Source organism: Micromys minutus (genome assembly GCF_963924665.1).
Source record: "Micromys minutus genome assembly, chromosome: 2".
Lineage (NCBI taxonomy): Eukaryota > Metazoa > Chordata > Mammalia > Rodentia > Muridae > Micromys > Micromys minutus.
Genome location: NC_137971.1, coordinates 15,729,671 through 15,743,054, shown reverse-complemented (window position 1 = coordinate 15,743,054; position 13,384 = coordinate 15,729,671). Strand labels below are relative to the sequence as shown.

At 49.6% G+C, this 13,384-nt stretch overlaps 1 protein-coding gene across 3 annotated transcripts; it reads left to right on the top strand.

The window, feature by feature from the left end:
- Window positions 1-919: 919 nt before the first annotated feature.
- Window positions 920-9,004, top strand: SFXN3 (sideroflexin 3). Of its 3 annotated transcripts, none has more exons than XM_080913260.1 (11): window positions 920-1,062; window positions 2,297-2,457; window positions 2,920-3,090; window positions 3,196-3,294; window positions 3,597-3,672; window positions 3,828-3,913; window positions 4,879-5,006; window positions 5,202-5,251; window positions 6,510-6,559; window positions 7,126-7,173; window positions 7,399-9,004. In XM_080913260.1, exons 2-11 carry the CDS (start codon window positions 2,297-2,299, stop codon window positions 7,493-7,495), a joined length of 966 nt encoding a protein of 321 aa, XP_080769386.1. In that variant the 5' UTR covers window positions 920-1,062; the 3' UTR covers window positions 7,496-9,004. The 3 variants fall into 3 exon arrangements, with proteins under 3 accessions (XP_080769386.1, XP_080769385.1, XP_080769387.1); XM_080913259.1 differs by having other exon boundaries at window positions 2,294-2,457; XM_080913261.1 differs by lacking the exon at window positions 920-1,062 and adding an exon at window positions 2,031-2,203 and having other exon boundaries at window positions 2,294-2,457.
- Window positions 9,005-13,384: the final 4,380 nt, after the last annotated feature.

The window sequence follows — 13,384 nt, the reverse complement described above, 5'->3', positions numbered from 1 at the left end:
TACTAAAATCACGTTTTCTCCGGGCCACGCTAGCTTCCTGGGCTCGTGAAATTACCGTCCCTTCCGTAGTCACTTCTGAGGTCGCTGTGGGAGAATGTCACAAAGCGAAAGAACCGTGAGCCAGAGATGAGCAGGAATGAAAGCTGGAACCTGGCCGTGTCGCGGTCGTGTTCTGGGTGCTAATGGATAAGGAGTGTGTGTGTATAATTCTTTCTTCACCTTCTGAGTCGGAAAAAAAAAGTTTCTCTGGGCACTCTGTTCTGTAAAGGCCGCACGACGGAGTAGCTGACTCCAGGGCACTAGGAGAGGAATGTTTATGATGCGCCTGCTTGGATTCAGGCAAAGATCAAGGGAAACTCTGGCTGTGCACATGCTAGGGACTTGGGCATCAGTCTGTATACGGATGCGTGTTGGGGGTGCAAAAAAAAAACTGGCACAGTGGAGCTGGGGATTAGATGACAAAGGGGACTGGGAACACAAAAGAGGCACAGACATCACAACAATGTGACTGGGAAGAGATGTGAATAATGAGGATCTGCTGGAGAAGCCTCTAGGACCTGGAATAGCAGACCGGGGTGCAAGCAAGGAGAGACCATTGCCAAGACAGCCATCAAGTAAACAAGCAGTAATCCGAGTCCCTCCGGGCGGCGCACCATCAGAGGCCCGCCCTCCACGCCACTCACCCGTACCCAGTGCACCTAGACTGGGTGCTGCCGGGTTGGGTGCCCCCCGAGGCAAGCTAAGGGATTGCAAGCAAAGGAGGCAAGTGGGGCGGCTCCTCCCCTTTTCTCCAAGGTTGGGAAGGCGGCCAGAGCTGCTTCCTACGACTGGGTCTGGTCTGGTCTCAACAGCCTGGTCTGGGGGAGTCACTCCATATGACATCCACTGCCCCGAACTCTGCCAGGAGGGGGGAGGTGGATCAGGCGAAGGAGCTTAGGGAGCCCCCGCCCTTCCTTGCTGCTCAGCGTCACGCGTGACGTCCCGGTGATGGCTGGGAGGAAAGCAGAGAGCGGTGAGGAAGGCGGGTCTGAGAGCAGCTAGAGGCTGAAAACCCCGGAAAGCGTGAGTGCTGGCTGTCTTGGGAATCAGCAAAATGTAGGGGTGAGGGCTTGGGGTCAGAAGAAGAGGCTTGCCTTGAAAGGCGCTTTTTCTCTTGTGGGAATTCCATATTGTGAAGTCTGTTAGGATCTGTAGGGCACAAGGAGAGGTTGGTTGGGTGAGACTGTGTGTTGGGCACGCTTTGAATGTCTGCAACTGATAGATATGGCTGAGCCTCTGTGTGTGTGTGTGTGTGTGTGTGTGCGTGCGTGCGTGCGTGCGTGCGTGTGTGTGTGTGTGTGTGTGTGTGTGTGTAAAATGGTATTCTGGCTGGTTGGCTAGTGTATATATATAGTGTGGGTCTAATCTGTTTGTGTGCCGGGGAGGGCGTGCCTGTCTTTGTGTATAAGTATGTGAGAGTCGGGTGGGGACGGTGTCTACTGTGAGGGAGGAAGTGGGGTTGGAGAGAATTAGTCATTCTGCAGGATTTTTGCCTAACACAGCCAGATGGCTGTTTTTGGCATTCTATTTTTTTGTGCTGGGCAGAGGGGCATTCACAGAATCTTGCCCTTTCCGGAGATTTTTCTAAGGCTCGGAGAGAGTTGGGTGGGTGTCTGTGTCAGCTCTATTCAACCCAGGACCAGTGAGAGCCCTGAATTATTGTGCAGGAGTCGCAGCAAATGGGTTTGAGGGGGGCTATGTGCATACTCACATGCTTACAAATGGCTGCCACTCCTGTGCTGTTAGAGATCTGATACCGATCAGCCCTCAGGTGCCTAATGACCCTTCTCTCCCTCCTCCAATCAGGGGCTTGAGTGTGGGATGTCTTTTGTCATTTTTCCAAACAGCCTTGGAAGTTTTTATCTAAGTCTTGGGGCAGCTGGAGCCTGAAGCTGAAACGGGCTTGGGTGTGTTATCCATGTTCTATGCTCCTACTGCAGGAGCTCAAGATAGCTGCCCCGGATTAATTCCTGCCAGAGAATCAACCACACACAAGTAAATCCTGCATCAGGCCACAGCGTGAGGAAAGCGATATTCTAGGTTCTGGTTTTCCCTCTTGCTCTTCAGTGCCCATACGTCCCTGGCTAAAACACCACCCAGGGAACAACTCCTCCCCCACCCTTGTTGATGGATCTGGGGTCACCTTGAGCATCTGCAAGCCCTGGTCAGTTTCTGGGACCAAGGCAGAGCCACCAAAGTTTCTCCCAAGTGAATGAAGTCCTTGGAGCTGATCCTTATTCTTGTTGCCTTGCAGAAGATGGGGGACTTGCCCTTAGATATTAACATCCAGGAACCTCGGTGGGACCAAAGCACATTCCTAGGCAGAGCCCGGCACTTCTTCACGGTTACTGATCCCCGAAACCTGCTGCTGTCCGGAGAGCAACTGGAAACTTCTCGGAACATCGTGCAGAATTACAGGTGACCCTGCTTCGAATCATGCCGCTGTGACACAGCACTTTAGCTCAGTGGATTTGAGGACATTTGGGCTGAGGTGACACCACTGGTGTTATGGGTAGGCAGGAGCTCTGCAGTTCACAGATTCTCAGTAAGGACACTCATTTCCCGGAGCTGTCCACTCTGCAAGGACAAAGAGAGCCCCACGCAAGATAGAAAGGCAATTCTCTTCAGGAGATTTGACTCTTGGAATGTCCCCAGTCACACTGACCCTGGAGAAAACGTGGGACCACCAAGGATGTAGAAACAGGAAAGCGTACACTTATGAGCTTTGACCTCCCAGGGGACAGGGAGGTCCTTTACTCTGAGGTTGGGTGCCAAACTTCCTGATCCTTTGCCCAGAGCTCCCCTGAGGCAAGCAGCAGAGACAGGAACGGCAGGTCTGACCCCTGCAACAGCCTGCTGGTTTCTTGCCAATTTCTACAGGGCTGGCGTGGTAACCCCGGGGCTCACCGAGGACCAGCTATGGAGAGCCAAATACGTGTATGACTCAGCATTCCATCCAGATACAGGAGAGAAGGTGGTCTTGATTGGCCGCATGTCAGCCCAGGTGCCCATGAACATGACCATTACTGGCTGCATGCTCACCTTTTACAGGTAAATCTTATCCCATGTCCCCTTCCTGGCTGTTTCGTCCCAGAGCGTGGTTGGCTAACTAGAAGTGGGGGGACAGATATAACTAGTCCGTCTCTGTACCCTCAGGAAGACTCCGACTGTGGTGTTCTGGCAGTGGGTGAATCAGTCCTTCAATGCTGTTGTGAATTACTCTAATCGCAGCGGGGATGCTCCCATTACTGTGCGGTGAGTGCTCCACCTCCACAGTCATCGCTGGTCCTCATGGATCCCTGTGCTGGCAGCTGGGCTCTCCTTTCAGCTGCGTGTTCTGTGCCCACCTGAGTACCCAGTCCTTTTGTGTCTGTTTTGGGGACCCACTACCTTTTTAAAGAAGGAGGAAGACTTTCACAGAAGTTTACTGGAGTAGGTGGGGGCTTCCGGTGACGCTACCCTCTGACGCCCCCTGCACTGGAAACACTTCATGTCCCGAAAGGAGACGCAGGCTGTACTCTTCATCTCTCCCTGTGACCTAGCCTTTTCCTCCACAGGCAGCTGGGAACAGCCTATGTGAGTGCCACCACTGGGGCTGTGGCTACTGCTCTGGGGCTCAAGTCTCTCACCAAGGTAAAGTGTCTCTACCACTACTGGCCTCTCACGAGTCCTTAACCCATTTTCTTCTTCCCTGTTACCCTCTCAAGAGGTTCTCCATGTCCAACCCTGAGTTCCTCCTTACCCATGGTCCTCAGAGCCACTGAACCATCCTCCCTTTCCTCCCCCAGCACCTCCCCCCGCTAGTCGGTCGATTCGTACCCTTTGCAGCTGTGGCAGCTGCCAACTGCATCAACATTCCCCTGATGAGGCAGAGGTGAGTATGGCCCCTGGCACAGAAATAGCCAGGGCATACATGACAGACCCTCCAACTCCTGCAGACCAGCCATGTGCAGGAGAAGTCTTCCCCATCACCAGATGTGAGCTGCTGGGCCCTGGCTTATACTGACCCTGTGTTTGAGAACAACCTAGTTTCCACTCCGTGAGAACGTGCCCTGAGGTGTGGTGAGACAGCAGGGTGCAGGCCGATGCAGGGTTTGAGAAAGGGCACTTCGCTGGGAACTTGCTGATAGGGCCGAGGTGTTGGGCAGCAGCAAAACTAGCTCCCCATGACTTGAATGAGAAGGAACCCTGCATTTCATGGTCAGGCTGAAGGTGACTTTCAATAAGAATGTACCCTGAGGTATCTCACGCCACCATCAAATCACATTCCTGGTAGTATTAACATCAGTGTGTTGGTTACAAAACTCTACATGCCTTTTTGTTTGTTTTGTTTTGAGGCAGGGTTTCTCTGTGTAGGCCTGCAACTCACTATGTAGAGCAGGCTGGCTTTGAATTCAGAGATCGTGCCTGCCTTTGCCTTCTGTGTACTGGGATTAAATACTTGGGACCACACAACACTCTTAATAGTTTTGTTTGTTTATATTAATCTGGGATTCTGTGTGGAGAAACCCTACCTGGGTGACTCAGGGGTATTCTTGGTAGTTAGGACTCAAGAGAGTTGTTCCTGTCATGTTGAATCCCAGTACCTTGGAAATCATCCTACACCCTGGCTCCTCTCCAAAACCATCTTCTTCAACAAACTGAATGATCCAAAACTTACCCCCATCCCCTGGTTGGCCAGGGCTAGCACAGGCATCTATCTACTCTCTCTGGGATCTACCCTACACCCTGGCAGCCGTTCAGAGGCAGCCGTTCAGAACCAACCGTTGAGTGGGGAAGGTAAAGGCTCTCCTGAGATCTGCTGCCTATAATCTGACCTCAGCCTCTTTCTCTTCTTAGGGAGCTGCAGGTGGGCATCCCAGTGACAGATGAAGCTGGTCAGAGGCTTGGCCACTCGGTGACTGCTGCCAAGCAGGGAATCTTCCAGGTGGTGATATCGAGAATCGGCATGGCGATTCCTGCCATGGGTGAGGCAAGGCTGACTGGGTTGAGCTCAGGATGCTCGGAAAGAAAAGGGCTGGAGGGGGGGGGGGCGGTCTCAGGGTTTTCTGATAACTCAGTCAGCAAGTCTGGGAAGAAGGGGAGGAGCTGGGAGGGAGGCCTTCCCTCAGGTTTCTGGAGTTTGCTCCACTGTCTCTCTTACTGCCCTGCTCTCCTCTCAGCCATCCCCCCGGTGATCATGAACACTCTGGAGAACAAAGACTTCCTGAAGGTAAATAACTCACCTTTTACCTATTCTGTCCCAGAAGGGTTGGTGTGTGTGTGTGGGGGGGGGGAATTACCTGTTCCCAATCCTCTCTCCATTGTGGCCGAAGTCTAAGACTTGTGGTCCTCCCCTATCTCCATACCTTCATTCATTCATGAAGGAAGACTGGGCTGAAGGGAAGGGACAGTGAGAGAGAGAGAGACAGAAGGAAGGAGATGGAGCCCATCCTGAGGAAACTAGATTAAGTCCAGAGGTCTCTGACATATACAAGATGATTGATTGTCATCCACAGGCTTGATAGCCTACCCATGATGTCACGCACTGTGTCCCCACCAACAGGCTCATGAATGCACAAACAAGATAGGGAAGCAAGGCTCAGAGATGCAGCCTCCAGCTCATTCATCAAATCATTTACTCACCAGTCCGTCTGTGCACCAGACATACTAAACAGTACTAACATAGTTGTGGACCCTGTTCCCACAGGGCTTACAGGGGGGTACAGAAACCAATAAATGGGCAAACAGCAGGGGTGGATTTGGAGGCTCACATCTTTAATCCCAGTGCTCTGGGAGCAGAGGCAAGTGGATCTCTGTGACTTTGAGGCCATCCTGGTCTACATAGCAAGTTCCAGGCCAGCCAGAGCTACACAGTGAGACCTTTTCTAAAAAACAAACAAACAAAAACCCCCCCAAACAACATACTGTTGTAGGTTATGAAATGTGCTTTGTAAGAATCTACTGGGGCAGTGTAATTGAGACTATGTGGGGAGCAGTTCAGGCAAGCACAGGTCTTGGGAGATCCAAGGGATGAGGTGAGTCAGGTAAAGAAAGAGTGTCTCAGATAGAGAGAACAGCTAGTGCAAAGGCCCAGGGACAGGATAGACGGATACACTGGAAGACTAGAACAATGGTTGCCACTGCTGGAGAGGATGTAGGGAGGTGTGGAGAGGACACAACAATGTAACTGGGGTGACAGGAAGTGAATGGAGGCTCAAGGGAGGCTCCCTGAACAAAGTAGCTCCTGGAGAAAGTGAGGTAGAGGAAAGATGGTCAGAGAGTACCATGGGAACTGGTTCTGAGAGGCAAGAATGTACAAAGAGGTAGGCAGCAGGTCTGGTTGGGGTGGGAGGTTGCTGAGGGCAGGTCCTAGCCCCTCACTGGTTGGAGAGAAACAAGGGCTGCTGAGCTAGAACCATGGCGCAGAGTAGATGGAATTAGGAAAACAGGACACAAACGCCATTCTGTTTGTCTCTGTCTCTCCACAGCGTCGCCCCTGGCTGGGGGCGCCCCTGCAGGTGGGACTGGTAGGCTTCTGGTAAGTGTGCAAAGGGCTCAGTGGGGGCAGTCGGGAGAGCCTTCATAACTTTGGGTGTGGTTGGGCGTGCACTATCTTTGAGATGCTTATATACATTGCTCAATCATACATCCAGTTCCAATGGATACGCATAGTGCAAAATATGCTTGTGCATGTGCGCAAGTGTGTGTGTGTGTGTGTGTGTGTGTGTGTGTTAGGGAGCTCTAGGGGTTCTTGCCTTTTAAAGCCAAGAGTTTAGTTGAGAGATTCAGTCTTCACTGACTAGAGGACACCATATAAATAAACTCTTCTGTACAATCCAGGAGTTGCATCCCATTTTATCCCTGGCCTTGTTCTCTGATCATGGGGCTTTGGATCAATGCTTGGGAGGCTCTTTAATATCAAGACTGAGTTTAACATCCCTAAATAGTCCTTTGACTCCATTTTCCAACCTTTATGGCTGAAATAGAGCTCAAAAAAAAAAAAAAAAAAAAGCCTCTGCTTCTGGGGGTATTTCTATGAGGTGGGTACAGGGAGGGGACACTCAAGCCAGGGTCACAGACATTTCCTGTGCTCTTCTTCTCTAGCTTGGTATTTGCCACACCCCTGTGCTGTGCTCTGTTCCCTCAGAGAAGGTGAGTGATGCCCCTGGAGCTGATCAGAATCTCTGCACAGGACTCCCCATCTCAGGCCCTTAGTGTGTCCCAGGAGCATCTGGGAGTTGAGGGAATGACAGTGAGCCAGCCCCCCTGAAAGCAGGAGAGGGTTCTTCACCTGGGCGTGGAGGGAGGAAGGCAGATCCCGGGTCTGAGATGCTGAGCCCAGAGTATATCCACCTCGCCTGTCCTGTTCTATTGCAGCTCCATACGTGTGAGTAGTCTGGAGCCGGAACTGAGAGCTCAGATCCAAGCACAAAACCCCAGCATCGACGTGGTGTACTACAACAAGGGGCTTTGAGGGGAGTCGGCCTCTGTCCCTGTCCTTACCTCCTTAGGCTGCTTCTTTGGTGCCACTTTGCAATGCTACCCACCCTGTTTATTTTCCCAGTACTGGGCAGGAGGCTTGATGTGGGGAGCAGCCATTGAGACCAGCAACCTTAGACTGGGGGAGGCACCCCTATAAGTCTCTTCTCTCCTCTCTGGTTTCAAAGAGCAAGTCACAAAACCCATTCCTCCTGTGTTTGTGTGTGTGCGTGCAGACACACATATGCAGCATGTGTAAGTGTTCATACATTTGGTCCTGGAAGCTAAGGGCAGAATTGCTGCTCTAGGATGTCCTGATATTTGTCTTCTCTCCCCAGTCTCCTGCCTACCTAACAGCAAGCTAGGTGACAGGTGAGACTTCCTTCCATAAGCTGTTTCTCTGGCCAAGTCATTTATGATAGCATCTTAGCCTTCTGTACCCAAGATAAGCCCCAGGATCCCAGAACATGGATTGAAGGACACCAGCAGGCCACTCAGTAGGCCACACAATGCTTAACCCTTCAGGTTTCAAATACCTGGCTCTAAAAACTGGTTCAGACCTTGGCTGGCAGAGGAAGCAGTGTGGGAACAGGGAGGCAGGGGCACACGCTTGGTGGACCCCACATCCTGGAATAGTTCCACTCCTCCTCTTGTGGAACATGGGGATGTCAGTAGCCTGCACTGCCCTCCACACTGCTTTTGGAGATAGTCTTGGGCATTCTTGGTCTGTTCTGATGACTCATGTCATGACTCAGACAGAAACCCCACGATTCCTATTCCTGCCTCAGTCAGAAAGCCACACAGGCAGGGCAAGCATTCCCTTCAGGAACTGCCACCACCTGGACCCACTTATAGGGGGACCCGTGTGGGAATGGTGCTTAACACAGGCCTCAAGCGTACAATATCAAGACAGGTAATTCTGTGTTTCATTGACTCTCCTTAGACATACCCCCACCTCAGCTCCTTCCTTTGCATCTACCCCATCTCTGGAAGAACCCAGGGCTTCATACATGATAGGCAAGTGCTCTATCACTGAGCTACATCCTCAGTACTCACCCCCCCCCTTATTCTTTCTTCTGTTCTTCTTTCCTTCCTTCCTGTCTCTACCTTTCTTTCTTTTTTGTTTGCTTTTGTTTTTCAAATATGGCTTCTCTGTGTAGCCCTGGCTGTCCTGGAACTCAGAGATCTGATTACCTATGGCAGTGAGTGCTGGGGTTAAAGGCATGTACCACCATCGCCAGCAGCCCTTCTCTTTCTTAAGACATGGTCCTGTGCTCCCCCTGCCCTTCAAAAAGAGGAGGGACCCAGGCCCTAATAGCTGGACCAAATGGAAGATGGGTTTAGGAATGACATGGGTGGTAGACTCCAGGGGGTAGAATTATAACTCCACTCTAAATCCATGACCTCCAGCTCAAAGGTGAATGGGGTCCCCAGTGACATTCACAGAGACCATTTTCACTAACCCCCCTCCTCCAGTGACAACAGGTGTCATGACATGGTGTCAATAAACTGCAATCCTGTCTGGTTCTTGATCTTCAGTTATTCCATGTTCCACTTGTCTAAGTGTCCAGGAGATTCTCCAGCCTTCAGCCTCTCCCCAGACCCTTCCCTACTGTCTGTAGGGAGTCTCATCTCCCAGCAGAGGGCTCTCTGAGCTTACAAAATGGGTCCTCTGGCTAGCTCCTGTTCCCTTGGAAGCTGGGGCCTTCATTTCTTTCTTCACGAAGAGGACTGCCACATACAGATTAATTGAAGCTCTTGGCCTTTTGGTTTCTTTGAAGAATCTGGCATAGGGCGGTGACCTCAGTCTCTAGGAAACTTTTAGAGAGGGAAGAAGAGGCCAACAAGCCCCTGCTCCACCAGAGCAAAGCTGGTAGGGAACTGGTACCTCCTCTGTGTTTACCACGTCATTGTGGACACTGACCTGATAGGATCCCTTCCTATCACCCAGGGTTCTTCATTCCCTCTGTGTGTGTGTGTGTGTGTGTGTGTGTGTGTGTGTGTGTGTGTGAGAGAGAGAGAGAGAGAGAGAGAGAGAGAGAGAGACAGACAGACAGACAGACAGACAGACAGATAGACAGGCAGAGAGAACTCTTAGGAATCAATTCTTTCTATTCTACGGTTGGGTTCCAGGGATCAAACTCAGGTCGTCAGTCTTGCTAGAAAATACCTTTATCCACTGAGCCTTACTTTCATCATATTTTCCTGCCCTGGAGAAGATGAGGTAGGAAATGTGTGCCTGTACACAGGTGGTAAGAGCTATTAAAGGTCACCCTCAACTGTGTAACGCGCTTGAGGCCATCTTGGGTTACACAAGACCCTGTTTCAAATAACAAACACCTTTAATCCCAGCACTTGGGAAGCATGGCAGGCAGGTCTCTGTGCTCAAGGCCATCCTGGTCTGCAGAGTGAGTTGCAGTATATCCAGGGCTTCAGAAACTCTGTCTCAAAAAAACCTAAAAAAGCACCAAGAAAAGCAAGACCGGAGGGCCGTGATAGAGCCTGATTCCAGCTGAGATGGATTCCCTACCACCGTGCTCCCTTTCATTTGCCAGCTAGAGCTAATCCAGTCCCTCTGACATCCAGGACTCCTCCCTGGACCCAGTTTGTTTACAGACCAGCAAACCTGACAGGTCCAAAATACACAAACCTTTTCCTAGAGCCACTAAGAAAGCTAGAGCAGAAGCTCAGCTATTCATGTAGCCAGGAGAGCTTTGGTCACAAACAAGTTCATGGTCAGTCTGGGTAACTCCATGAGACATAGTCTTGAAGTAAACAGTAAAAAGAGGGATATAGCTCTGTGGTGGAGTGCTTGTCTAACATGAGCAAAGCTCTACGTTCAGTCTTCAATAACCTATCAAAAAATAAAACAGAAAGCCTCAGTCATTACAGGGTTTCCCAATTTGAGTTTTATAGCTTGCACCCATAAGCAAATAACCTCATTCTTGATTAAATATGGGACACCCAGGTGGCCGGTTTCAATTTCATTCTACCCTGCCAATCTTCCCAAGGCATCCTTCCAAGCCTCAGAGCCCGGGCCAATTCTAGCTTCTTTTAGCAGGTAGGCTTTGGCCTTTGGGCACTGCTTGAAAAGAGGGCTCAAACTTTTACTGGTGAATCCATGAAAAATATACCCATTTGTGGAGGACGGAAGCAATCTGTGCAATTAGTAAGAACGGTTTATAACAACTCTCTGTGCTCCGAAGACAACACTTTTCCTCCTCAAAGACTGGTAGATCATCAGAGGAGGGCTGGCTTTCCTGTCTTTTCTATTTTCACACCAATTTTTTTCAAACACTGTTGAGAATAAGCAATAGGGCATATCACACGTTCTCTCAGGACAAATTCTAGCTAGGTACACTCTCTAAACTGTCTCCACACGTTGGCAATTTTCCTAAGAAATGAGCTCTGTGTGTGTGTGTGTGTGTGGAGGGGGAGAAGTGGGGGTAGTACTACACTTTCACCAGGACTCTGGGCCTAAGGGCCTGAGCAAAACCCCTTTGTTTCCTAAGTAAGCCAATCAGCTTCATGACCCGCCCTTAAGACCTATCAATCAAAGGAAAGCCACGCCCACTCACTTAGCCTGTCCCACAATACTACCGCCCCTGGTGTCGTTCCTGTCACTCAAAAGTTAGGCTCGACTCCACCCACTTCCGTTTTCCCTGGATTTAGTACTCCAGGTCCCTTTCCGGCCAGAATCCTGAGCCTGTTTTCTCCCTTGCTCATGAAGCAGGAACTCTCAATCCGCCAAATCCCCTCCTTCCTCTCCAGTTTCTAAACCCAGAGCCACAGTGCGCCCGCCCCCTGACTTCCTGCCCGTAAATCCCGAGGTTTTCGAGGAATCACGCGAGTCTTTTATCTTCCGCTGCCCAGGATGCTTTAGGCTCTTGATCCCGGGCCGCCTTCCCCCCTCCCCACCCACCCACGTCCCAGAAACCGACAGTACCGGAGCCGGAGCCGTTTCCTGAACCTCATGGCTGGCTCTGTGCTCCATGAGAAGTAGAAAGAGATCTTGCAGAGAACAAACAAGCATAGTTCCTGTATCAGACAGGCACCTAGTTGCATCTCCGCTTTGTTAATCTTGTAACAACATGTAGCGACTTTCAGGCCAGGGATTCGAGGTGGAAAGCGATAAAACTTCAGAGACAGAAGCTTCAAAAACAAAAGCTTTATTTTCTGAGCGCTCAGGGAGGTGGACAGAGAGGAGGCAGTTTTGCATTTTTAAATTTTAAATTGAAACTGCAAGAGAGGTGGGGCTTGCTTGAGTGAGCAGCGGTGTTATCCAATAATATTTTGACATTATAGGGTAATCAAGGGAGTACCCGTTGGAGACTAGACCTTATCCAGGGCACCTGGCTTCGGAGTCCTTAATTCATTCTCCTAGACATTAGGTCTGGAGCTCAGAGTGAAACGGAGACAAAAGAGGTGGTCAGCTACATGTAGTTAATTAGGGCATAACAGACAATTGGTTATATATATATTTTTTTTTTTACAACTTATGCACCTTGGTTTAGATAATAGCAATTTCTATATTCTCTATTGGCTAACAGAAAATTAAGAAAACATTTGGAGAAGTGAGATAGGAGTTTGTTTTTAGGCCTGGAAACATAAACTTGTTTGACCCTACTACAAATTGGAGAAGTTGTCCCTGAGATGTCTAGGCTCAAACAACTGTTTACAATAGAAGCTATTGGGAAGTCCCCTGCTCTCCTAGGGTCTGGGACCTTGAATTTAGTTTCCCCCTATGATTAGAAGGTGCCTCTGCTTAGAGAGGGGTTCCTGAGAGAACGGGTGTTTGGGAGCGGGACAAAACAAACAATTCAAAGTCAAATTATGAGTCCAGGCTAACAGCCTGTGCTCTGCTTGAGACAGCTTTTCATCTTGCTGTGTGTCTGTTCTGCTTGAGGCTGGACCTAAACTCCCTCTGTCCCAGTCTGACCTTGATTTGAGGAATCTGCCTGCCTTTATAAGCATAAACAAAAAATTTAGCTGGGTGGGGTCTTCCCATGTGATCACCACTCCCTAATCTCTACCCTCATCTTTAGTACTTCTGACAAGCTGACTCAGTACAACTGCCTCTGCCCTTTTAGATCTGTGAACTTCTTATACAATGTATATTGCATCCTTACATTTTGTATAGCTGAGAAATTATATATTTTTGAACTCAAGTTTTTAGTGTTCTTTCCCACAGCCTTAAGGGCTGTCCTGAAGGTCACATTGTTCCACCATTTTGCTGAGACATTAGCCACACTCTTGCCTCCTGGATTCATGCTTCCTCTGATTATCATGGAATCATTAACCTTGTCAGAGAGGAGCAAACATAAAGTGAAAGAAGAATATAAAGTAAAATATACATACATAAATACATATGTATATTTATATACAAACAAACCTTATTCCCACAGCAACCACCAACACTCAGTGGAGACCCACACCCTGATGTCTCTATTCTAGGGGTGGGAACCTGTTGCAGTAAAATTAGAATGTGGTAACCTTTTATCCTGCACTAGTGCCAGCACTCTTAGGGCTACATGGCACGCGCGGACCCGGCTGCTTCTCTGCCATATGATCTACAAGCTGCCTTCTCCACACAGTTCCCTTCCTGTGTGGTCCATTCTAACCACCCAAGTGTGTTGTTTTCACTCACTTTCCCTTGGTGGGTTGTTGCCAAGCCTTGTACATGCACACCCCAACTCCGTGGCAGCCTTTGTGTGTCCCACCACTACACCCTTTTTGAACTCAGTTAAGTCACCACATCAAAGAACACACTAAAATACTCTGATCCAATTGGTATGATATAATTGCCCACCTAGATAAGTCAAATCATCCTGTACAATATCATCCTTTATAAAATATTCACAAAAACCTTTATCCATATAGAGAT